A 27290-nucleotide genomic window follows, 5' to 3' on the forward strand; every position below is an offset into this window, starting at 1 on the left:
CCTTCCTTCCTTCCTTCCTTCCTTCCTTCCTTCCTTCCTTCCTTCCTCCTTCCTTCCTTCCTTCCTCCTTCCTCCTTCCTCCTTTCTCCTTCCTCCTTCCTCCTTCCTCCTTCCTTTCCTTCCCTCCCTCCCTTTCTTTCAATGTAGGAGTGCTCTGTCTGCATGTACACCTACATGCCAGAAGAGGGCACCAGATCTCACTATAGATGGTTGTGACCCACCATGTAGTTGCTGGGAATTGAACTCAGGACCTCTAGAACAGCATACAAAAAGTAAAAATAATAAAGTCTTTAAAAGAAACTTTAAAGATGTATTGAGTAAAATCAGGCTTTAAAAAAAAGTTATTATCACCAGTGGTGGCTCACAACTGTTTGTAACTCCAGTTCCAGGGAATTTGATGTTCTCTTATGACTTCTTCAGGCACCAGGTACAGACATATATGCAGGCAAAACACCCACATACATACAAAAAAAAAGTTTATATTAAAACAATAAAACTCTATATTGCATTGTCACAGAATAAATCTTGGGTCCTGGTTAATTGGCAAAAAGCAAGCAATTAACATCTGTTCCAGTCTCTTGTTTGCTTTTTGTTTCTGGAGTTTCCTATTTGTTTCTTGTTTGGTGACTAAGCCAGATGAGGATAGAGATGGTGAGCCAGCATTTGCCCTGCCCTGCCTTGCTCAGCCTCAGGAGTGGATGATTCCCAGCTGCCTCATTTTATCTCTGCCATTTTGTGTTTCAGTTCTTTTGGCACCTGCATGAACGCTTAATGTTGCTCTGATACTTATGTTGAGGTGACTGTTGACACTGGGTCTCATCTCTTTGATTTCCCTTCACTTTGTTGCCTTCTCCTCCATGCCGTCTTGGTGAAGACAGCCATGTAGAATCATTGTCTATAACCCTATCCATAGTCCGTCTTTCTGGTCTGGCTTGCTCCACTGCATTTTGAGAGGCAACAACCTCCCTCACTTCCCTGCACCAGGGCAGTTTGAAATGCCATGGTTGACACCCATATGACCTCCTTGTGTAGGAAGGTACAAACCTTTACCTGCTGTAGGGCCTGTGTTGTTGGGCTCTCTGATCCTGCCTTCTTTCCCCAGATCTCACGTTCTTGTAATTGCATGGAGGACGCCTGTGATGTGGGTGTCATTTATAACGGTTACTTCTTGTCTTGAACTGCAACACCACAGTGCCTGTAACCTTTGCTGCTTCCCCCCCCCCTTTTTTTTTAATAGTATCAAACTTAAGTCTTTACATCCAATACTTCTTAAAGGTTCTTCTTGGGCTTATTCTTATTGGGAGTCTGATGGGCACACGTATCATCTGTGGTGTATCATTCCTGTTAATGAAACCATATCCATTTCTTTTTCATAATTTATCTTATTTAAATTTGTGGTTTTCCTCCATGTATGTCTGTGCAAGAGTGTCAGATCCCTGGAACTTCCATGTGAGTGCTGGGATTTGAACCTGGGTCCCTTGGAAGAGCAGCCAGTGCTCTTAACCACTGAGCTACCTCTCCAGCACACCCCCACCCCCCAATATCGATTTCTTACAGTGAGCTGATTTAGGATCCTAGTGGCCCTGTTGTCCCCTGTTGTCCATGGTTCTCAGCTTGGCGTCTAAGGGTGTGGGGGCAGGGGTGGCTTGCCATGTCTCTCTGTCTTGCTGTTTGTGGTTGAAGTGATGGTGATTGGGGCAGCCATGGCTCCTCTTAGGGTATGATGGTAAGGAGAATGGAGGCTAGGTGTGGCTGCCCAGGTAGCTCCCTGGCCTGCTATTACTGATCATAATGGTTGGTCAGTCATCAGAGGACACATATCAAACACCACAGGGCTTGAGGGTATTGAGTGACTGCATGGTGTATTCACAAATGCTTTCTTTGCCTGCTCCGTGACTTTGAGGATGGCAAAAGCAAGCAAAGGGGCTTTCTGAGGTAGCCCAGGCTTGTCTGAATTTAAGTAAGCAGGAACTATCCATGAAGTTTCTAACCATCACAATATAATATAGAACATTAAGATACAGGCATAGGAGAAGAGAAGGCAGCACCAGTGGCAGCTCTTTCTATTTGTGCTTGTTCAGTGGACAAGAACTGGGAGGGGAGGGAGCCTTCAACTGAGTCCCTCCTGTCAACGTGCAATTTATATTAAATTTATTCCGGTTTGAGTTCAGCCAGGGCTATATAGTGAGACTCTGTCTGGAAAAGAATCTTAAAAACCTTCTGAGTGTTGGAGTGATGGCTCAGAGTATTTGCTGGTCTTCAAGAATCCTAGCTCATTTCCCAGCAGCTGTGTCATGTCGCTCACAACCATCTCACACTCCAGGAGCTGACACTTTCGTCTAGTCTTCGCAGCGCGTGGACTTAATGTGCTCATACCTGCATGCAGATATACAAACACGTACATCTGAAATCAGAGGTCTTTTGGAAAAGGTTCTTATAGGTTCTTATAGGAAGTCATAGAGAAGGTTTTTCTTCACATCATAAAAATCATTCCTTTTTTCTCTACCGTGGTTGTAGCAGGAGGAAGAAGAATGGAAAAACTTAAATGGGCTGTTGATGATGCATGGCTTCAAACCTTTGTGTCTCATCAAAAGAGCTGACCTCAAAGGTAACTAGATCCTGTTGTTTTGTTAGCTACAAAACTTATCTTTCTTTAAAAAGTTTTTATCATAACGTGGTTTTACCTTCCCTTTTCATTTACCATTTTTTTTTTTTTTTTACAATGTAGATCTCATTGTTTTTGACAAACAATCATCACAAAGAATGAGGCAGAATTTGAAAATGCTGATGGAAGAAACAACCCGGCAGCGGCTCATGATCCAGGAGCTTGTAGACACAAATCAGCAGCTTAAGTAAGGGAGTGGGGAACGCTCCTGGTATTGTTTGCATGCGTTCTAAACAACTTGCCTAAAGAGGATCCTGAAAATTCATTGTACTTAATTTTTTAAGATTTGTTTTACTTATGTGTCTGAGTGATTCTGTTAGCATGTATCTAAGTGTGCCATGTAGGTGCCTGAACACACAGAGGTCAGAAGAAGATAGCAGATCCCCTGGAATTGGAGTGATGAATGACTGTGAACCACCATGTGGGTTCTGGGAACTGAACTGGGTCTGTGGAAGAGCAGCCAGTGTTCTTAACCACTAAACCATCTCTTCAGCACCCCCCCCCCGAAATTTCTTTTTTATTAAATGTAAAATATAAAAATATTTTTACAGAGAAATGGACAAGCATTAAGTAGATAGATGACTTTAGGTAGCACTTAGCACTGAGGTGTAATGGTACCCTCTATTTCTTCTATTACTCTCTCATAAAATAGGTGAGATTGGGTGCATCAGCATGGCTGCAGACCTGTTTTACAGGTACAGTTCAGTGCTAATTATGCTAAGTTTTGATTTTCAACACCAAAACAGAGTGAGAAATATTTAGAATGTGAAGACATTTTGGAAAGTAAGCTGTTATATGGCATGTATATTCTGGTTTATTTTAACACTGAAGGAAGGACCTTCAGCTAGAACAGAACCGAGCGGCACACCAGGAACAGCGAGCCAATGACCTGGAGCAGATTATCGACAGTGTGAAATCCAAAATTGGTGAACTGGAAGATGAATCCCTAAACAGGGTTTGCCAGCAACAAAATAAAATAAAAGACCTTAAAAAGGAGCATAAAACGTTACAGGTATTATATTGACTTAAATATTTTCTTATTTGGTGGTTATTGTTGAAACAGTTCATCATAGTCCTAGGTAATTTCCATGTCCGTTCCGTGGTGTATGTCTGTGGCAAAAAGATCAAGGAAATCCAAATGTCTGAGGTGTGTGGAAAGATTGTTAAAGGAAAACAGTTAACATTGACATAGGCCAATAATGTTTTTCTTCTATTTAGTACTCTGTTTTGAGACTCATCTATGTGGCTGCATGTTGTAGTTTCATGGGTATCCCTAAAAGATGCGTGTGTGGGTCTGTGTGAGTGTACACCATGTATGTATGGGTGTGTTGGAGGCAGACAAGGGTGTTAGGTCCCTGGAGCTGGAGTTATAGGAGCTTGAGAGCTGATGGTTGTGGACTCTGGGAACTGAATTCAGGCCGTGAGCATAACCATGGAGGCCTGGAGCATCTCATACTGCACTCTTGGTAGTGCGTTGTGCCCACACAAGGACTTTTCTGCACTTGTAAATCGAAGTCTACTTTTTAGCAACCATAGTACCATGTTTGGAGCTATCATGTCCTGTATCAGCTAACAGTGCCTGAATAGATCCCATTGCCCTGTAATACACTCAATTTCCCTATAACTGCCTCATAATGCTTTATATGCATCCTATAATGAATATTATAGAAGTCATAGTACTGCAGAGAAATCCAATACAATGAATATTTTATAATGTCATAATACCAAGCATATAACTCTCTTGCTCTGTATTGTACATATGTTGCGCTGTACACAGCTCACAGTGCCTTCATATCTCCCCTAATGCTCTGTTTAGAGTTCTTGTGTCCTATGTAGATCGCATAGTCCACTTGTGTAGAGCTCTTGTACATGAATTTCTAGTATTCTTTTTGTATCCCATAAAGACTATTACAGATCTCGTAGTACTGCATAGAGCCAAGACAGCTGTGCAGGTTGCATAGCCTTGCACATTTCTCATAGTGAGCTTGTATAGAGTTCAGTGCCATGGCAGTGACATGTGTAGGAGTCAGTCTGTCTCCACTGAGTTTTATCACACATGACTACATCTCATTATGCACCTGTTTAAACTTTATAATCCCACATACACATCCTAGGGTGCATACACATGCTCACCTCTCTCTCTCTCTCTCTCTCTCTCTCTCTCTCTCTCTGTGTGTGTGTGTGTGAGAGAGAGAGAGAGAGAGAGAGAGAGAGAGAGAGAGAGAGAGTTGTATTGGCCTTATAGTGTATCTGTATAACTCATAGTGTCCTTTATAAAGCTCATAGTGTGCTTCTGCATAGCTCAAGTTGTGCTTAATTAAAGGACATATGATATCTGTTAGATCGTAGTGCCCTTTATGGACCCCAAGTGCCCCAAACAGAGCTCTCGGTGCCCTGGATAGAGTTCACAGTGCACATGATTGAGAGCTCATCCTGTGGTGGTATAGATCCTCATGCACCTTTATACAAGCTTCTAATGTTCTGTAGAGTCACAGTCTCCTCTCTGTCTCACAGTGCACTTACATTCAGCACACAGTGCTGGCAGAGATCTCACATTGCATGTATGTACATCTTAAAGGGTACTTTATAGAGGTCAGAAGTCCTCTTTAATAAAATTCACGATGTCTTCTATGTAGATTATAGTGCCCTGTGCACATCATATGCTGCCCTATTTGGAGCTCATGGTGACCTGTACAGAGCTCATAATGTCTTATGTGGAGTTGAAGTGCTCATGAATAGAGAACCTTTTCCAGCTGTTGAAAGCTCATATTGGAAATGTATTGAGTCCATAATGTCCTATGTAGAGATCATAGTTCTCATTATGGATCAGTGACCTTTTGAAGGCTTGGTGGTCTGTATAGATAGCATATTTCTCTTTATGTGCTTATATTGCCTTGTACCATATGGACTAAAGCGCTGTGCAGATAATAGTGAATTTTGTACAAAGAATGGTTACCTGGCCTGTGAGCTTCTGGGGATTCTTCTGGAAGAAAATAATCCCAATATAAGTACAGAAGCACAAAAGGCCCAGGACAGTGAAAGCAGTACTGATTGCAAAATAACAATGCTGGAGCTGGTTTAAAATACAAAACTATAGTAACAAAACAAGTTTGGTATAAAAATGTGTGTATCTGTGAAATAGACAACCCTAAAATAAACACTTATCAGATAGCCAATTGAATTTTGGGCAAAGATGCCAAATCTATACATTGGGGAAGAAGACAGCATCTTCAGCATAGTACAGGAAAACATGAATATCCATATATAGAAGAATGACACTAGATCCTTATCTTACCCCATTCAAAAACTTTAATGTAATACTCTAAACTGAAACTGTTAGGAAAAAGACAGAGAAACCTCTTAAAAGTATAGATATAGGCAGGAACTTTCTGGAAAGGACTCCAATAACTCATGGAATACCAAGAATCAACAAATAGGGTTACATGGATTTTAAAAGCTTCTGTACAACAAAGGAGCCAAGCAACAGGCTGAAAAGACAACCAATAAAACTATACTAGCTATGATTACTATCTAGAATATATAAAGATTCAGGCAGGAAGCTGGGTAAGGTGGCACATGCTCGTAATCCCAGCACTCTGGGAGACAGAGGCAGGCAGATCTCTGTGAGTTCAAGGCTAGCCTGGTCTATAAAGCGACAGCCAAAGCTCCACATAGAAACCCTGTCTCAGAAAAACAAAAACAAAAAAAAGATTCAGGCAGGAGTGATGTTAAATGTCTTTAATTCCAGCACTCAGGAGGCAGAAGCGGAAGGATCTCTGAGTTCCAGGCCAGCCAAAGTTACATAATGAGATCCTGTCACAAAAACAAACAACTAAACCAAACCAAAACAAAGCAAAAACCAAGCCCAAATAGTGTAATCAGGGGACAAATAGGTTAATTAATGAACAGACTGTTCTCAAAAGATTGATGTACCAGTGACCCAAAAATAGACAAATGATGGTAAGTGCCCTTAGTCACCAGGGAAATGCAAATTAAAATTATGTTAAGATTTGTATTTCACGTATCATAATGCCTCTAATTAAGACAACAAGCAACAACAAATGATAATGAGGATTTTGGGAAGAAGAGAACCCTTTCCAAAGGGAGTGTAAACTAGTTTAGCCACTGTGGAAATCAGTGTGGTGGTTCCTCACAAAACTAAAGCTAAACAAGAATGGTTTACTCCCGTATGGTGCAGGTATACTCTCCCTGGGCATGTATCCAAAAACTGCAGTTAACGCGCTGCAGAGACACTGCACACCTGTGCCTACTGCAGCAGCATTCCATAGTGAAGTCATGACATCAGTCAAAGATGAGTGAGCTAAATGGTGTGTGTGTGTGTATAAGACAGTGGTGAACATTTTCAAAATTCATGATGTACAAAAACGTTCTTGTGGATACCATCAAGCTCAATGATTACTTCTAGTTTGGCATCTCATCACTTAACTATAGAGGTCATGCCTGGTTTCATGGAGGGCTGAGGCAGAGGATGGATTACTGTACACTTCATAGAAGAGAGGATGTTAAGAGCAACTAAGACTGTTTCTCCTCTGAGGGTTGCTCAGTTTCAATAAATTTGACACCTTGGACAAATGACCATGTACTCAGCCACAAGTGTTTTGTTTTAATGTGATACTTTATATAAATCTAAGGCACATACTGACTATTCCTAGTTATGGAACTATTCTGAATTTATAGTCTTCTCTAGTGCCTGGATGTCCAAGCTGACCACATCATTTGCAATCCACAGATCATTTTAAAAAAATCTAAATTTTCAGTTGTGGCTCTTTTAAAATATTTTTAGTATGTAAGTGTCTGATTATTTTTCTTATCTTAACGTAGATTTAAGTTGGGCATGGTAGCAACTGCAGCAGTTAGAGGCTGGTACAACAGGAGGGCAAGCTAGAAGCTGGCCTGCGCTACACAGAGACTCCGTCTCCTAAAACCATTGAAATAATACATTATAGTGCTTTATATAGATTCCTAAAACCTCAACTTCATGCAGTAAGCATAGCTCCTCATTTTGTAAGTTTTCACATTTGTGACATATTCCTTGTATCAATTTCTTTCACATTGTACAGAAAATTGTTTTATTCATGATACCCACAAGAAAAACTTGCACACTTCCTAATATTATAAATGTGGAATATGAGGCTTTTCAGTGTCATTACCCTTAGAATAAATGTCACAGGTATTTATAAATTGTAATAAATAAAAAGAAAAAAAACTCAGAAAAAAAAAAACCCAAAAACCTCAGGTGTTTAGCAGCCTTGATGCTGAGTCTATGGAATGAAATAGCTCAGTGGAGATGGTGATATAGGTATTAATAGAACAACATGTCTACATGTATAAATCATTATTATGGTTTTACAATTTTTTTACAGATGAAATGCCAGCATTATAAGAAGAAACTAGTGGACCAAGATGAGACCATTGCTGCTTTGCAAAAGGATATCTACAGATTTACCAAAGAGGAAGAGGAGCGCGTTATCATTCAAAATAGAGTGTTTGCCTATCTCTGCCGAAGAGTTCCTCATTCAGTCTTGGATAAACAGTAATGCCTAGTACATAGGATGATAATGGAACTAACTTGATTTTTTTTTTTTTTTTCTTCTCCACACAGGGTTTCTCTGTGTGGCCTTGGCTGTCCTGGACTCGATTTGTATACCAGGTTGGACTGGAACTCACAGAGATTCACCTGCCTCTGCCTTTGCCTTTGCCTCTGTTGGGATCAGAGTTGTGCACTACCATGCCTGGCTTAGGTTGATTTTTTTTTTTTTTTAAAGCCGATTTTATCTTGACTGTGATTATATCTCTTGCTATAGAAGTCTCCTTTTCTGTTGACTTTTTTTCTAGTTCATGTGTGTGTGTGTGTGTGTGTGTGTGTGTGTGTGTGTGTGAATGTAATTTTCTCTTAAGAGTATTTTGAAGAATGAATTTATTAAACCTTAAATTTCATTTTATGTGTACAGGTGTTGTGCCTGCGTGTATGTATATGCACCACATGTGTGCCTAGTGTCTGCAGTGGCCAGAAGCGGGTGTCAGACACCCCTGGAACTGGAGTTACAGACACCTGTGAGCCATCCTGTGGGTGCTGAGAATCAAACCTGTGACCTCTGAAAGAGCAGCCAATGCTCCTAACCACTGAGCCATCTCTCCAGCTCCCTGAGGATTGGATTTAGACATTTAGTTAAAAAATATGAACCATGAATGAGTATGGAGGCGCATGCCTTTAATTCCAGCCCTTGGGAGGGGAAAGCAGGCCAGCCCAGGCCATCCATTGATAACCTGTCTCACAGAAGAAAATCCAAAATAAACCAAAAATATTTCTCAGTTTTGTGTGTGCTTATGTGTGCTCCTGAGTACATGTAAATGCACCACGTGTTTGCAAGTGGCTGCGGAGAACAGAAGAACGAGGCGGGTCGCCTGGAACTAGATCCTAGGCAGTTAGGAGCTGCCACGCGGGTCCTGGGGATCAAACCTTGGTCCCGTGTAAGAGAAGCAGGTGCTCTTAACCACTGAGCCCTGAGCAGTATTTCTGTGAGAGATTGCCAGAGGTAGGATTATTGAGACAGGAAGAGTGTTATTTAGTAAACTGGGACATGTTTATAAATATATTAGTGGAAATTATATATTTATGCCTTAGTGTGTATATACTTGTTTTTGGTAAAAATGATTAAAAATTCTTAAGTTTGCCAGAAAATTTGTACTTACTTTTAAAAGGATTTTCTTTTTAATAATGTGTGTATGTGGGTTTATGTGCTTGTAAGTTTCCAGAGGCATTGGGAACTTCAAAGCTGGAATTAGAGGTGGTCTCAAGCTACCCTTTATATGTGCTTCACACTGGGTCCTCGGCAAGAGCAGTACACTTTCTTTCCTTCTTTCTCTCTTTCTCTCTTCTTTCTCTCTCTCTCTTTCTTCTTCCTTTCTTTCTTTCTTTCTTTCTTTCTTTCTTCTTTTTCTCTCTTCTTTCTTTTTTCTTTCCTTCTCTTTCTTTCTTTAGAGCTGGAAGGATGGCTTAGAGGTAGGGAGTGCTTGCTGTTCTTGCAGAGAACCTGGGTTCTCTTTCCAGCACCCACATGGTGGCTCACAACAGCTTGTAACCCTAGCTGCAGGGGATCAGATGCTTTCTTCTGGCCTCCACATGTACCTGGACACAAATTGTATATGCACACATATGTAAATAAATCTTAAAGAAAAAAATTAAAAAAAAATTCTGAGTATCAGCGTTTTGCCTATGTATATGTATCACATGTGTGCCTGTGCCTAGGAGGCCAGAAGAAAATGTTGGACCCCCTATGTTATGGATGATTGTGAGCTACTATGTAGGTACTAGAAATCAAACCTGGGTCCTCTGAAAGAGTAGCCAGTGCTCTTAACTACTGAGCCATCTCTTCAGCCCCTTAGTAAGCTCTCTTAACTGATAAACCATTTCTCTATCCCTAGTCTGTACTTATTTTTATCGTTATAATTTGAAATTATGTAGAATAGTGTATACTACCTTTTGAAAATAATGGTACATTATTTTTGTTTTCTAGATTGCTTTGTCTTATTGATTACTATGAATCTAAACTTCGAAAACTCCATAGAGAAAGGTATAAACAATATAATTTTAAAGCTATCCAGGAATAAAGTATACATTAAATTTCTGTAGCTTTTGAGACTTTAAGCTATGGAGTCTTTATATCATTATAAGTTATTTTTCAAATATAATATTTTTTGTTCTTTGAGAATTTTGCATCTGCATACAGTGTATATTGAAAATATTTACCCTCCATTTCTCCCCAACAAATTCTGTGTTCCCTCTCAAATCTTCCTGACAATTCATGTTGAAATTCTTTTAATAAAGATCTGTAAGGCTGTATTTTACTGCTTAGGTTAGAATGTACTATGTTTACATTAAACAACAAAAGTGATATTTCCTTTTAGTTTGTTGAAGCATTGTTATATAATCACTGGGTAGTAAGTGTGTTCATGAAGTATATGGATAATATGTAGTAATTGGCTGTGGGGCAGAGCAAAACTTAGTTATGCAAGTTTTAATACTAAAGATAGAATGTCAGTGAAAATCAGACATATGGCTGGGTGTGGGAGCTCACACCTATAATCCTAGGCTGAGGTAGAGGTTGTAGCATTCAGGAAGCCAAGGAAGGAGGATAGCCACACGTTTGAAGTCGGCCTGGGCTACATAGTGAATCCCCCAGCCAGCTTTAGTTAGAGTGAGACCTGTGCTGATAGCCTCCCTGGAAAGATGATATCAGTGCTCATGTAAGTAAATGTGGGGCGTAGCAATATGTGCTATCATTAGGGGGCAGCGGGCTGCTGCGTGTGGCAAGAGGAGAGAGGGGTGGGAGCTAGAGAGACCAGGTAGGCTGTGCACAGAGACCACAGAGTTTTCAAAGACAGGTAAGATAGCTAGATGAGTACACTAGCAGCAAAAGTGAATAATGTATTTAAGAATGACAAGTAATCTAAGAAGTCTGAAGCGCAGGGTAGGTGAGGTGTGCTATGCACAAACTGTGTATTGTTACCCACTTACACTCTGCACTTTCTCTTTAAATTTTTTATGACCTAAAGTACTAGAAGGAGTAAATAATATGTGCACAGTGTTGTTTTAAAAAGACCAGGAAATGTTCCATTTGTGTTCTTTTTTTGTTCGTTCAACAAGTATTTTGTGTCCCCTCTTGTGTCCCATAACAAAGTTTTCTTGTCTTCACAGTCTAAGAGTTAGTAAACAGAACACTCTAAGACTAGGTAGTGCTGTGCTGCGATACTATTCTTTGTAGAACAAGTAGCAAATTGGGAATCTTAATCCACGCGTAAGTTAGTAAGCCCTTAATAGATTGGCTTAATTTTTGCTAGCTACACATTCTCTATAAGGATAGATTTCCAGAAGATGCAGTGTGTTTGTCTTCCCACAGGCAGTATAAGGAAGACAACAGTCAGTCAGAGGACGAAAAAGACTATGGAAACCTGGATGGCTCACCCAGTTACAAAGGCCTTCTGATGGTAGGGAGACTGGAGAACTGATAAATACCTTTTTATAAAGTAGAATAATCCCCTAGGAGAGTTACTGATTTTACTGTGAAATGCATTACAGTCGTTACAGAATCAACTCAAGGAATCAAAATCCAAGATTGATGTGCTGCTAAGTGAAAAGCTGAACCTCCAAAAAGATCTGGAAAACAGGTGAGAGAAACTTGATTTTTCTTCATCTTTTAGAGTATTAGATAGTTATTCTTGCCCTCTTATTCTAAAGCTGAACACAAGTACTTGCCATTCCTGTGCTTTTTCTGGTTAGTTGTATTTTGTGGCAAATGATCAAAGGAGTAAGAGTCCTTAGGCAAGCAAGCGAAATGAGAAAATAGGAATCCACATTGAAGATACACCTGAGTAAGAACTTTGAGAAGATTCAGGGTTTTCTTTTCTGTGTTTGTGTGTTTATATGTGTGGGACAAATATGTGTGCAGTTGAGTGTGCACATCTGTGCTCATGCATGTGGAAACTGGAGGGCAGACTCAGGTATTATCCCTCTGGAGCTGTCCAACTTGTTTTATGAGACAGAAGTCCTTGAGTCCTGCGGGGAGTTGCTAATTAGAATAGGTTGCCTGCCTGGCCAGTGAGCCCTCGAGATCTCCCGATCTCCACCAACCCCTTTCCAGCACTGGTATTATAAGGGTGTAACCTCGTGCCTTTTTAGTAGGTTCTTGGGTTTGAACTCAGGTCTTCATATTTGCATGCCAAGCACTTTATCAGACTTAGATGTCTCCTGAAGCCCAGGCTCAGTCTTTGTTTAGTTTTGGTGTTTTGTTTTGTTTTGTTTTAATTAGCTGTAGTGAGGGCTGGAGAGTGGCCTCATTTGAAAGCGTGTGAGGACTTGAGTTTAGATCCACAGCACTCATGTAACAAGCTGTAGCAGTGTGTATCTGCAAGTGCAGTGTTGGGAGGAGGAGGGAAGATGGGCAGATTCCTGGAGCTCATTGGCTGGACAGCCAGCCAGTTGATGGACTCTAGGTCCAGTGAGAGAACGTATCTCAAAAATAAGATGGACAGTGATGAAATACTTGATGCCATCTCCTGGTCTTCACACATATTCATGTGCGCTCTTAGGCACACGCTCCTATCCACACAACCACATACACATACTATACACACACAAAGCTACCTCTGGTGAAGTATGATTGATGTACAATACATAATTTGAAAAGTGTTAACAGTATTGATCTTTGTGCAGCAGTCACAACTGAAATAATTATCCCAAGGATTTTTGTCTTCATGTAGTTCTATCCTCACACCCTTCTTATCTGTGCCTCAGACAACTTAGGATTTGTTTTATCAGACATTATTTTATATTTCCTATAATTGTATAAATAGATCACACAGTATTTCTTGTTTGTCTGCATAACTTCACATAACATGTTTAAATTTAAATTTTTAAAATTATAAATCGACAAATTTTAGTTGTTTTTGTCATGGGATACAGAGTGATGTGATTTAGGAATACTGTGGAATAATTATATCAAACTAATTAACATATCAGTTACTTCAAATGCTTACTATTTTTGAGGTGAAAACATTTGAATTTTACTGACTTGGTGATTTTGATATTATTACTTTCATAACATTGAATTTCAGTGGGTTTCTCATTCCCAAATTACTTTTGGATGTTTTATTTTTTTTCTACCCTGTGTTATAGCAGAAAAGTCAATAGTTTCTGTTACAGAAAAGAGGCAACCTTGGTATAAAAAGAAAATACTTGTTGGCAGTGGTGACCTGGAATGAAACTTTCACTCAATACTTTTTAAATAAGGTCAGACATTTGTTATTCCAGGGGATGAAACAATAACCAAGATAAATCCCTTGTTCTCAAAGGACTTATAATTTTTGTTTGTTTTCCAAGACAAGGTTTCTCTGTGTAGTCTTGGCTGTCCTGGACTCACTTTGTAGATCAGGCTGGTCTCAAACTTACAGAGAACCGCCTGCCTCTGCCTCCCCAAGTGCTGGGATTACAGGCGTGTATGTGTACCACCGAAAGACTTATAATTTAATGAAAAGGGTTATGCAGTGGCTTCATAGCATAAAGTCTGAAAACCTGCTGTGGACCATGTAAAGATGAAGTAAGAACCTAAAAGCATGTTTGGGAATAATGAATTATTATTATTTATTCATTCAGGAGAGCTGTTACCTGTTATGAGAGGGGGGAATGACATTAATGAGGATGTCTTAGCTAGAGTTTCTGTGGCTGTGATAAAACAGATGACATGACCAAAAGCAAGTTTGTGAGGAAAGGGCTTATTTCATTTTACGTATAGCCCATCATCCAAGAAAGTCAGGGCAAGAGCCTTGGGGCAGGGACTGAAGCAGAGGCCATGGACTTGTATGCTTATTGGTTTGTTCCTCATGGCTTGCTCAAACTGCTTTCTTACACCATCCAGGACCTCAGGCCCAGATGTGGGCTGGGCCCTCCCACATAGTCATTAATCAAGACAGCACTCCAAAGTCTTGCCTGCAGGCCAATTTTATTAAGGCATTTTTTCATTTAAGAGTCCATTTTCCACTGGGTGATGGTGGTGCATTCCTTTAATCCCATCACTCAGGAGGCAGAAGCTGGTGGATCTCTTGACTTCGAGGCCGGCCTGGTCTACAGAGTAAGTTTCGAGACAGCCAGGGCTACACAGAGAAATCCTGTCTCAAAAAAAACAAAACAAAACAAAACAAAACAAAAAAAAAACCCCAACAACAAACAAACACAAAAACAAATAAAAAAAGACTATGAATCCATCTTCCCAGATATGCCTAGGTTTTTGTCAAGTTGACAGAAACCAACCAGCATAGAGGAAAACACGTTTTAGTGTAAAAGATTTAGATATGTTAATATCTAAATTTGCTAAGCTGGGTGATGTATACACCAGAAACAAGTTACATATTAGCACAAAAGTGAATAAAAACTTTAAGTAATTATACAGAATAAATCAAAATGCCTAATAAACATTTAAGAATTAAAGATTTTAATAAGGGTCTGGAGAGATGGCTCAGCAGATAAGAGCATTGGCTGTTCTTCAGAGGACTAGGGTTTGAGTCCCAGAAGCCACATGGTGGCTCCCAGCCGTCTGGACCCCAGTTCCAGGGGATTCAGTGTCTCCTTCTGGCATTCACAAGCACCAGGTACACAAGTGGCACACAGATATATGTGCAGGCAAAACACCCATACACATAAAAGTCAATGTACGAATAAATTGTTTATTGATAACATAACAAGATAATCTTTTGTTGTTTGCTAAGCATTTTATCTTTTCAATAAATTTAGTATGTTTATTATGATTTCTTTTCTACAGGCCCACAGAACATGAATTAAGACTTTATAAACAACAAGTGAAGAAACTGGAAAAAGCCCTTAAGAAAAGCATCAAGTAATTACATTTTGCCAAAGTTTCAGCTTATAGCTGGGTCCTGTATTTTATTATTTGTTTTTACATTTATTAGCTGTTACGTTCTGTCCTTGGCTTGGAATTGCCAGGCTGCTGGGAGGTGTGACATTAAAAGTATTTTTGAGCCAAACATGCTAGCATAGCCTATAAGCCCCAGCACTGTGGAGTCTGAGCAGGAGGATCACTAGTGTGAGGGTAGCCTGAGCTATACAGCAAAGCTCTGTCTCAAAAGAACAGAAGTAAACAGTAGAAAAGGGATATTTCTAATTCTAACAGTTTAAAAGCAATTTGGATTTGTTTTTATTTTATACTTAAGAATTTCATGCATTCATATAATGAAATACAATCATATATATAATTCCTTCTCTACAACTTCCCTCTCCTCTAGTGTATCCCCCAACCAACTTTGTGCTTTAAAAAAAAAATAACCTGTTAAGTCTAGTTGGTGCTACCTGTATGTGCATGGGTTTGGAACTGTCCACCAAAGCATGGAGATCTTGTTGGTGTCCACATTCTCATATGGAATGAGTCTCAAAAGGAATGATTCCCTCCTAGAAACTTAATAGCGGTAAGAGGTGGGCCTGGGGGTCATCGAGACTGCCTGTTCTGGAATCTTACTGGCCGAATTTTATAACCACAGGTGTTGTGAGTTCATGACTGTGATTGTCACGTCATGTCTAGAATATAGAGTTTCATAGTCCTCTTCCCATCATCTGGCTCTTCTGTCCTTTCTGCCTTGTCCCTGGAGCTGTGGAGTGGGGGTAGGGTGCTAGGGTTGAACACGCAGTCTTTTATTATTAGCACTTTGGCCAATTATGCTTCTCTCCATTGACTGCCACCCACTTCTCTGATCAAAGATGAGAGCATCTTGGGTTTATAGATACAAACATAGGTATTTTGACAGCAAGATCATTTACCAAAATAACAATGGCAGGTTCTACCCAAAGGTCTGTGATTTCCCGAGTCATGAAATTTTGACAAGGAGTAAAGTACCAGGCATGAAGTTCCTTCTTGTGGAACAGGTCTCAAATCTAACCAGAAAGCTATTATCCCGTACCAGTGTTAGACAAGAAGGCATATCTTCCCTGGTGGGTCAGTGCTGCAGCATTCAGGGTCCAGCTGGTTAGAACCACAGATGCCCTACCCAGAAGTCAGCATTGTATCTTCTGGCCCTGTGAGAACTAGGCAGCATTAGGAAATTACCTGGCTCGTTTGAGATTTATTTTTGTACATCCTGTAGCCAAAATGTCTTAGTAATAGGGTCTTTAGAGTCTTGTCATGTAGTTTGGTGGCTATATGAGAATAGCCTGTGCTGTTTTGGGAGACCTCTGGGGCCTCCCTGACCATTAATTCCTATAACACCTTTAACACCCAGTAATTCTCCTCTTACTTTGCATATATTCTTCTGTCCCTCCAATTTTAAAATTTGAGTTGTAAGGTAGTAGATCTCCATGTACCTTTTCCTTGGGCTAGCCTTCCTTTCTACCTCCTTAGTACCCCCATACTATGGACCCCTCCCTGGTTAAGCCCTTATGCCCCCACTATCCCACCTCTCTATTCATTTCACCCTATGATCTACTATCCTCTTTCCTTTAATGTGTCACCTTCAAAGGACCCCTTTAATTTGCTGGCTCCCACTTCTGTTCCAAGTTAAATACACAAAAGATTTGAAGTTTGGAACTGCATATGAGACAGCATATAATATTTGTCCTTCTGGGCCTGGACTTGGCCTTATTTTTACCTCAGTTGAATAAAAGTAACAATAAATGAATAGGAAGAAAAGAAAAAATATTTTAATGGAAAATACCTTTAGAAATGGAAAAATTGCAAGAGAAACAGTGAAATTACAGATAGCAGATCCTTTATTTTTATTGTAGCTAGTCACAATCTGAAAAGTTTTGTGTTAATTTTTGTGCTAGAGATTGAACCCAGGGCTGTTGACTTTGATTTTTAACAAGCTTACTTTATTTAGGGTTATTAAATGCTCCTACCTCCCTTCCAACCCCCAACACCAGGTAGGAGGAAGAGATTAGCTGAGACAGGGCCGCAGTTCTCCCTGCTACTTCCTGCTGGGTAGGGTCGCAGGATTCTTTTGGGGGGCAACACCAATATCAGTTGTCCAGAAGTCCAGGTCACCAGCAGATCAGCAAACAGGAAATGCAGCAGCAGGACGAACCAGCAGCAAGCAGTCCTCCTCCAAGCAGCCACGCCTTCTTCCTTTGGGCTGCCATTTATGCCCCTCAAAGTCCTCAGAATTCAACTAATTCCGCCTGGCAAAGACCACGCTCCCCACGAGAGACTTAACAGGTGTGGACTAACTAAATATCCCAACCTGGAATTTTAACATATTTGCGTGTTATAAACCACAACATCCACAACACATGGCCTTGAGCATGGTAGGCTAAAATGTACCATTGAGGTGTCTCTGAAGAGACATGATCAGAAAATTTTAGTATGTTTTGCCACTTAAAACTAAAAGTACCAGGAAGCACACAGTGAGCCAGTCCTGTCTACCACTTTTACTTCCTTCCCCTGCTTTGAAAAGAAGGTCTTGGGTATCTTAACATGGTGATCCCAAGTGGCAATGGTACTTCTGTGAGACTAGTGTATGCTTTGATTGAAAAGACTAGGACTGGAAGAAGTAATTTGTGAAGGTTTGGGTGGGTTATTTTGAAAACTGTTAGCATATGCCTTAAATAGATTAATTCAGTTGTTATTAGTACACGTGTTTTGTTTTTCAGTGATAACTGCTCTTTCTCCTTCCTATGGTAGCGCTGTCACAGTGAGAAGGCAGACAAGGCCAAGGAGGGATTCACTGTGATTCCACTTAAATTTGGGGAGAAAAACTAAACAGAATTCTAGGGGAAGGTTTGGAAAGGTTGCATTTAGTCAGTGACTCTCCCTACTTTTGCCGTGTGTTTTGGCTACCCAGTAGTACTTCCTGGTATCTTTGTGGCATTTTAGACATGGGAGTTGTAATGGTAAGCCAAATAAGAAAAGGTCTCTGACCCCTTGGAGATGGCATAAGGGAGAAGGGTCATGAAAAACTGGGTAAGGCAATTCAATAGAACATGAATACAATGATAATGGTGGTGATGATGGTAAGGGCTTGCAGGATGGTTGGGTGAGCAGGGGCACCACAGGCCTTAATATGACGTCAAGCTTTTTTCCCACCAGTTAAATTAGTAAAGGATCCAAAGTGTAATAGAGCTAATATTTTAATCAAAGTGAGGGTAGCAGGTGAGAACAGAGTCCTTCAAAAGGAGAGGTCCTGGCGTCTAGGTTATCTTTCAATTAGTATAGTACCTCCATTACCAGTTCGACTGGGAGCCTCTGACAACATGTTTTTCAACTCATGGATTGGGTTAAGGGCTTCAGGACTCAGGTTGGGATGTTATTTGGATTGGGGCTCTGGATCCATGAGGTATGGAGACATTGTCCACATGCCTTATACTGTCTGCATGTCCCCACAAGCACCCGCTCTCTGATGTGGGGCATGTTGGAATAGAAAGTTTGTCTGTGGCTCCTTTATGATATCCAACGTCCATTTTAGGATATTCGGAGTTAACTTTATCCAGGGCTCTTCTTCCCTTACTAACTACCTAACAAGGAAACTACCTAACTTCTTTCTTTCATTATTTCCCCAAAGAGGTAACCCTAACTGCCATCAGGGGATTGGTCAGCTACTCATTGCTGCTTCCTGCTGACAGAATGGGCAGAGTTATTAAACAGCAGAAAGGTTCATGTGGTGGTGGATTGGCCTGCCATTTTCTTTCCAGGATGTGATTGCTTTCTTTCATTGTTCTGGTATTTGTGGTAGCATCTAGAACACATATAAAATAAGATTAAGAGCATTATAATGAAGGTGGTGAGGAGGAGTGTCTGTCGCATCTCAGGAAAGGTCACCAATGAGGGAAACATACATGATAGCCAGCCCCAAAACCTTGGCATGGTTGGTCATAGGTGTTAATGACCTCAAGGATGTCGTTCCCTCCCTTGTTTATTGTTAAGTGTATCGTGGTCTGTCCTATTGGCCTCTCTGAGAAATTTGATTGCCTTATTACCTGCCAAATCCAATTGAGTTGTGGGCCATTGTGCATTCATGATTTTAATGTCATGGGGTGTATTTAGTTTTAGCTGTAGGGAAGATGTTTCTTTAGCATCAAGATTATCTTAGGTATTAGTAGATTTTAAGTAGATCTGTTTGATTTCTTTGGTATTGCACCAAACTCCAGTGTGAGGGAGGGAGTGCTTTGTCTTTTTTATAAGAGAAGTCTGATAGTATTAGTTTCATTCTGTATACCCTCCCAGCAAAATATTCCCTTTCCCATGTACATTATTTCTAATTGGAATTAAGACTAAGGATCAGACCTGGGAAAAATCAAAGAGTTCCATTTCTTTTGGGGACATAGCCAAACACCACGTTTTTGTTCACACCCAGAGAGAGAGAGATAAAGATAAAGTTCCACCTAGACTCATTTTGGAGGATTGCCCATCTTCATCCAGTGGACATTATGCAACTATCCTCTTCAGTTTCCCCTAGCCCAGTTAATTGTACAATAGGATACTTTGTAGATTTATTTAATCTATGAACCTGGGCAGTTAGAGTACAAGACTCATGTTGCATTTAGTGGTAATTCTTTTCCAGAGCCTGAGATCCCCATGCTTTTTCCATAGGTTTTTGGCGTGTGGCTCTGCATTAAGGATGGTTGGCCATTGTCCCATAGCTAATTCTGATTCCATCTGCATTAGCATAATTATAGTCCCTGTTGAGTTTAGGGTACAGGCCCTTTCCCAGTTGTGGGTTAGAGAGTAATTTTATAAGGCCTGCCTAGTATCAGTTAGCCAATCTTTTGGGCTACAGTTTTCTTTTGGGAGTGTCTCTCATCCTCCACTCTTCTCCTGAAATAGTAGCTCTACCCTGTGTCTTATTCAAGAGGAGTCTTTTTCTAGAGACTGTCTCCCCTCTGATGTGGCCCATTTAACTTGTCCCATGAGCTTACCGAAAGGATCTCTTTTCTTTTTGATTGTAGGCCAGTTCTGGGAAATCCACCCAGAGTATTGGCTCCACTGAAATGCAGTACTTGAATACAGTTAGGGTAACGGGTATGGACCCAAAATCTCAAAATGTTCCAGTGTAGGCTTAACCAACTACAAGTGACTCCCAGGTTGGCTGAGGTCTGAGTGTGCCATAAAGATTCCCAGAGACTTCCAGGCTCAAAGATGGTATTTGAACTCATTGGGATGTGGGTCCACCATGTGACTTTTTAGTTATTGGGGATTCAATAATCCATCCAAAGCTACAGGGTAGGGAATTTGAGGGGCGGTGAGTGGTGTAACAACGGATCTTGCATACTTTTGCCCAGTTTTTAGAGGCCTCTGGTGGAATGTTGTTAATGGCAACACAATAGTGAGACTGCTGTCTAGTAGGAATTACCTCTGTTTCTCCCATAGCGAAAGAGGAAGGACTAGATGTTTTATTTGGTCTGTGTTAAAGGGATTCCTAAAAGGCATTGCTTTATTGATTGGAGTTCCGGATATAAAATAAAGGATCCTTGAAAAATGGTCCCCTTTATAGAGATCTAGAGTAGTTCCCTCCCACTCCAAAAATTGGGGCAGTCCTGTATTTGATTCAAATCGGATAATGAAGGAATGCTCATTTTTAGAGGGTAGTGGAAGCCTTTTTCCAGATCTGTGAACTTGAAAAAAATTAAGTTCTGGATGGGATATTGGAATATGAGGAGAGTGGGTGTTATAGTAGTAAAAAAAAATCATCTGGAAGTAAAGCAGGGTGATTTTAGGAATCATCCAGAATTATGGGGGAAGTGACACCGAAAAGTAAGGTAGGCATAACGACGCACGTGAGATATAAACTAAAAGCTACAGCGACAGTGGGGCTTTGCATGCTGCTGCTTTGCACTCATATAAACTTATCTTCAGTTGGAAGACGTCTGTTTGAAGAGCAGCTTAAGATCCCCAGTGGCTCACAAGAATGATTGGAATGAGCTGGTCGTTGTGGTCTCAGGATCGACTGAGATAGCTTAGGAGTATCAGGAGATACTTAAGACTAGTGTGATGGATCCATGCATCCAGTTTTGCTTTTCATGCTGCTATAGATGAGGATAAACTAACAGGAAATAGCTCTTCACAGTGGGCGAGTGAGACATCCATTCCAGTAAGGAATCCTAACTGAGTCCCCAGGGTAGAAGGAGGGGAGTCTGTTCTGAGAGAGCCCAGCTTGAAGTTCTTGACAGCAGTTGCTGGCATTTTGCTAATTGAATAACATGGGGAAATTAGCCTGGCCATTTCTGGGTCCAGCACCATGTCATTGGTAAGAAATGGCTTGCCATATAGTGCCTCAAACAGGCTTAGTCCCTAATAGTTAGGGTGTTTAAGCCTGATTAGAAGTATAGGGGTAATTTAATCTAAGGAGATCTGGTATCCTGGATGAGCTTCTTTAAATACCTCTCTGAAATTCATTAGCCTCTTTCAGTTTGCCTGACACTAGGTGCAATGTAGGGGAATCTGACTTTTTAAAGTTTCAGAAGTTAGGCTTTCAGTGGCTTTTGCCCTGAAGGCAGATCTGTTGTCACTTGGAGGATTTACAAAGCCCATATCAAGGGATTATTTATGTAAGTAAAATCAACCCTTTGTGTTTGGCATGGAAGGGCCACTATCCAGCCCAGGAAGATATTCACTAAAAATTAGAATTAGGTCCTCTAGGCATTTGAATGAAGTAAAAATTTGTGCTTCTTTCCTAGATAGATACCTTGCCTTTGGGGTCCTGGGGACTTGAAGGTACCTTTTTGATAGGTTAATCTTTTGGCATATTTCACATCCTTTGCCACCTACTGGATTACCTTTTTGAAACCTAAAAACACTTCCTTGGCTAGAAGAGCATTTTCTTCTCTAAATGATAACATCCGGTAAAGGGATTTTAAAACTTTGTGAGATTTTAGTAGTAGCAACTGGTCAGTGGGAGAGAGCCAACTATGGTCAAAATGACAGCCAAAGATTGTTTCTTCAGGGGAATATTTGTATCTTTTAGGGGGTAGCAGGAATTCTTCCCAAAGAACAGGGCATTTCTCATGACCCAGCTAGCTCTTGGCTTCCAAATCTGCATCCCTTTTCCCTTTAGCTATAAGATCCCCTCCTATTTGATGTCTAGGATAGTAGTTTCTTGACAGATACCAGGCAGGGCAATAGGGTTGTACCCAGAAGCTTACGGCTCTCTCTTGAGATTTCTTATGGGGGTTTCACTCTTGTCTTCAGTAGACCCCTTTCTTTCCATATTGTTGTGGGCATAAAAAATCAAGAAAGAACCTGGAATCTGTATATATACTGACTCTTTTTCTTGTGATAATTCTAATGCTTTGGTAAGGGCTGTCGTTTTGGTAAGTTGAGCATTGAACTTCTGGGGCAGTCACTGTGAGTCAAGGGTACCAAAAGTAGTAACTATTATATACCCTGCGTATCTGTAGCTAGAACTCCCATCTGTTTAGAGTGCCAAGCTAGGAGTTTGTAAAAGTTGGTCTGGGAGATCGGCTGGGCTGCATAGGTTTTTGTTAAGACCATTTTGCTTGAATGAAGTGGTTATCTTCCGCTTTTGGCAGGAAAGTGTCAGAATTAAGCTTTTTTGCAGAAAATAATATTAATAATAACACCTGCTCTGCCTACCACAAAGGTTTGGTATTTTAGCAATCAGCTATCATACAGCTCTAAGTGCCCTTTAGAATTGAAATGCCCCAATTCATTCAGACTGTGGACAGGGGTGGGAGCATCCAAAGATAAACTTTTGAGCCTTGGTACTTAGAAGTCCTACTGAGGCTACAACCCAAAGAGAGCTAAGCCGTCTATATATATTGCCACTTTATCTAGTTCTTATGTGTCCTACTGGTTTAGGGACCTAGAAATTGTGTATTGTCCCTAATGCTTTCTCTTTTTCCTCTCCCTTCCCTTCTCTCTCCTCTTCTCTCTCTCTCCCCTCTCTCTTCTCTTTCTCTCCCTTCTCTCTCCTCCTCCCCCCCTTACACAGAGTTTAAAGTTAGGTTGGGTGAACAGTTCCAGAGCTGGTGCTCCAGTTAAGACCTTCTTTCTTTTGAAAGGCCAGGGATTCAGAGGTCCATTCAATCTGAGTATAGCCTTGTGTTTCCATTTTCTTGAAACTCCTTGAAAGAGAGACATGGTCAATATACTATATCCTGAGATCCAAATCATATAATATTCTGTGACTCCTAGGAAGTCTTTCAATTATTTTAGATTTTTTGGGAAATGGGAAGGACAGGATAGGTTGGATTTGTTCTGACCTTAGGGCTCTGGTTCCTCCTGCTAGAATATGACCAGGATAAGCAATTCTGGTTTGATTGTGCCTTATCCCATGTTATCCTGTATCCTCTTTCCGCAAGAAGGTTAAGGAGAGGGTCTGTGGCCCAAGGGATAATCTCCTTGGAGAAGACCATCCATGTGTTGGAATGGTCCAGGATGGTAAAGGGCTGGCTCCAAAAGGTGTGGGCTGCCTTGAAAGCTTTGCAGGAGCATAGTCCATGTGACCGTCCAGTTCTTTGAGTAGCTCCTCAAAGGTGGAGGGAGGTTTGCCACTGGTGTGTATGGGAATACAAAGTAAACCATTGTTATTAATACAGAGCTGTGAATGGTGCAGGGAGGAATCCCAATCAGGAGAGTATAGGGCTTGGGAATTATGGAGTAAAGAGGGACCGCTGCCTCATTAATGAGTCAAAGATCTTGAACTAATCTTCACTTGTTGGAATCCCTTCGTTATTCTCAAAATAGTGGTAATATATTGACTGATCATTTCATTAATGATCCCTGTTTCTTTAATATTTTAACTATGGTGATGAACTCCTCCCTAACTTCTGGTTTTAAAGGAAATTATCTCTAATGTGGAAAATTGAAAGGACTTTTAAAATGAGTGGCCATAGGGATGACGGGATAATAGGGAAGGATCCTAGCCTTCCCTGTCAGGTCCCTATTTGTCCATGCTATTTGAATAGTTTTGGATTCTATTAGCAGCAGACAGTAATGTCTTGAGGAAAGAAGTTTGACTTTGAGTTTGGCCAGGAGATTTCTTGATCTTCTTAAAGAATGGCAAGAGTTTGGGGGATTAAAAAAAAAATGACAGAAATAGATTTCACCCCATTAAAGGTAAGAGGTTGGATAAATAATGCTGAAGGGGATGGCCCAAAGAGCCCCAAATAATAGACTTTGGGGGAGAATCAGACACCGGGGAGAAAGGGAGGACACAGATAGAGTTTCTTTGTTGATGAGGGTATTGATTTGACTTTCCTCCACTGTAAAGACTTCTCAGGACTCCTCAAGCTGGATTGATCCTGGGACCTCTCACTGATATAGGAGGCATCTGATCTTCCAGTGATCACCCTTACATTAGAGAAAGGTCCTGGGGGAGGCATTTGTCTCTGAGCATTCTTGCTTGAAATGGCCTTCCTGCCTACATAAGAAACATATAACAACCCTAATTGTGTTTATCTGTGCAGCTATCAGCAGTTTCCTTTGACATTAATCCTTTTTGCCACTCCTTCTCCCAGTACCAGTTATAGAAGACCAGTGTTGCAGCTTGAACCAAATTAATTATCCAATGGCTTGCCTGGCTCAACATCAATGTTTAGAGCTTTCTAAATATAACTAGGGCTAATCAAATTGGGCATTTATCATGTTAGGTGATCTCTGCCTATGACCATGATTCTGTGTTAGTATGTATTTTACAGCTTCTTGAGATCTTTGGAAGAACATCATGGGAGACACACTGTATTCAGTTAGGCATAGTTTAGGGGTTAATTTCTGAGATCTTCTAGGCTGCGGTTAAGGAGTACCCATAAGTCCATTCATCTCTCTGATCCTCAGGATTGAATTTAGGATTGGATTAGAACTGCCTTGTAACCAGTGGGAAAGTTGGAGGATATCCTTTTTTCTCTAGAGGTATAGAAGTCATTTCTAGCATGGACATCTAATCTCCCACTCAACTCTCTGGAAATGTCAGTTTATTCTGACAATAGCATGCCAGAACATAAAGTTCTTACTGGTCAAAGGCTGAAACATACAGAGCAGCGCCATCAACAAAGCTCCTGTCTCTCTTTCTTTTAGTTCAGACAGAGGACGGGAGCTGCACACATAGGTTGCCCCAGATTCCCCTCTAGCGATCTGCCTACTTGAAAACATCCCTTGTGGAAGAAAAAGGGCTACCTGGGACAGCCTTTCCACAGTAGGGGAGGGCTCTGCTCTGTCTAAACGGCTGCAGATTGGGATTAGGTAACCAGAAGTCGTGAAGGGATGAAATAATCATGTTGGGCAGCTCCTGAGTTTGGGGATTTGGATAATTTTTTGGTGGTTCAGAAAGTTTTAGGAGGTTGAAAGTTTCTTGGCCTCTGACTCCTCTTTTTTGACTAGACCAAATCACAGTGAAAGTATGAGGGTCCATTGTACATGACTGGGCCAATTTAGAGTGAGCATTCAAGAAAAAGAACAATTAAACATATGGATCTCAGCCTATTTTTCCTCTTGCTTGCAAAGGAGATTGAGTGGGCTGATGGTATTAGAGTTTAAAGTGCTTCTGGAGGCCAGGGTTTCCAGTCACTTAGCTGGTATTCTGGCCAGGGCAGGGGCCATTTTTTCCTTAAGACTCTTAAGGGTCAATCACTGCAGTTTTTTAGGAGGCACAGCAAGGGAGAATTTGATGTGAACTTGGATAGCGTCAAATCTATCTGAAAGCAAAAGCAAAATGGGAGCATTCGGTGGAAAGACACCCTCTCTCCTGCTCTCTGGAAACACTCAGAAACACTTTCTGGTCTCAGAAATCCCTTATGTTTTCAGAGATTATGTCTAACTTGTGATCTATTGGAAGGAACTTTTCCAGTGCAGTATGGCTTACATTTTACATACATGCATATTTAAAGTTTGCACAAATGTGCATGCACACATACAAGTAAAAAGACATAGGTTTGGGGGAGGCCAGTTGTATCACTGGTTTAATCATTTTAATCTACTATCTAAGAAAACATTTTTTGTTATCTTGATTTTTTTTTTTTTTTTTTTATCCTTTAGATTACAAAAGATTATTGGTCAAAAAAAGACTGGTGACACGGAGAAAAAAGATGAGCCCAGCAAAGACAGCCATCAAAAGGCTCTAGTTGACCAGAGATACTTTCAGGTATTGAATAGCTGATGAAAAGACTGGTGTCTGTGATGGTCTTTGGTTTTAACTACAGTGTAATACATTATCCCTATGTAAGGAATGTTTGTACGTGCAACTCTTGGTATCTGTATTGGTTGACGCTTATGGATGTCTAAATCTGCAAAATCCCTTATGCAATGGCATTGTGTTATGACTTGAGTGCAAATGTCCCCTCCAGGTCAAGTGTTTGACCATGTGGTCTCCAGTCAGGCTGTGGATCCTGTAGGAGGTGGAGCCATGCTAGAGGAAGTGAGTCACTGGGATCAGGCCCTGTTTTTACTCACTCTCCACTTCCTTTGTGTGGATATAGAGTCGTCTCCTCGTCTCTAGCCTTGCCACGAGCCTTCCCTGCTTATTCTTAGGTCTTTCCTGCTACGAGGGACTAGAGCTCTCTGCAACTGTGAGCCAAAAAGAAACCTTCTTCCTTAAATTGCTTTTTTTTTTTTTTCAGGATTTTTCATCACAGAAACAGAAAACTAAGACATAATATTTTCCTATAACCCTCCCATATCCTCTTTATAATAACTAGTGCAGTATAAATACTGTGTAACTCTGTTGTGTAAGATTTTAAAATTCTTTCCTCTCTCTGTTTAAGCTGTTTATCCTTTTATTGTTCTATTGTTTGTATTTTTAATTTTTATATAAGTAAATCTTCAGATCTTTACATGGCTTAAATTAGATGATGTGAAAATTAACCTTACTGTTTATTGAATAGATGAATAACTAAGCCCAGTAGTTTATTGAATAAGTGGGCTTGCACTTAAACATTTTGGTTCCCCGAAGGATTTTGAGTTTTCATGTTTTTTGTTTATTTGTTTGTTTTTTGTTGTTGTTGTTTCTTTGTTTGAGACAGGGTCTCTCTCTGTAGTTCTGGGCTGTCCTGAAACTTGCTATGTAGACCAGACTGGCCTCAAACTCAGACATTTGCCTGCCTCTGCCTCCTGATATATATATATATATATATATATATATATATATATATATATATATA

The 27290-nt window shown here is 40.5% G+C and overlaps 1 protein-coding gene across 4 annotated transcripts in view; it reads left to right on the plus strand.

Moving 5' to 3' along the window:
- Positions 1 to 27290, plus strand: part of Cep70 (centrosomal protein 70) — a 53314-nt gene that overhangs the window by 11099 nt on the left and 14925 nt on the right. For 2 of the 4 annotated variants that reach the window (XM_055629733.1, XM_055629735.1), the window contains 9 exons: positions 2518 to 2608; positions 2729 to 2852; positions 3497 to 3677; positions 8050 to 8219; positions 10204 to 10260; positions 11587 to 11674; positions 11766 to 11854; positions 15001 to 15075; positions 26170 to 26275. In XM_055629733.1, the coding sequence (XP_055485708.1) occupies positions 2518 to 2608; positions 2729 to 2852; positions 3497 to 3677; positions 8050 to 8219; positions 10204 to 10260; positions 11587 to 11674; positions 11766 to 11854; positions 15001 to 15075; positions 26170 to 26275 (981 nt within the window). Of the gene's footprint in view, positions 1 to 2517; positions 2609 to 2728; positions 2853 to 3496; positions 3678 to 8049; positions 8220 to 10203; positions 10261 to 11586; positions 11675 to 11765; positions 11855 to 15000; positions 15076 to 26169; positions 26276 to 27290 lie in introns of those variants that run through there. The other 2 variants (XM_055629734.1, XM_055629736.1) reach the window with 2 other exon arrangements.

The sequence above is a fragment of the Psammomys obesus genome, unplaced genomic scaffold (genome assembly GCF_907164565.1).
Source record: "Psammomys obesus unplaced genomic scaffold, mPsaObe1.curated_primary_1811, whole genome shotgun sequence".
Taxonomy (NCBI): Eukaryota; Metazoa; Chordata; class Mammalia; order Rodentia; family Muridae; genus Psammomys; species Psammomys obesus.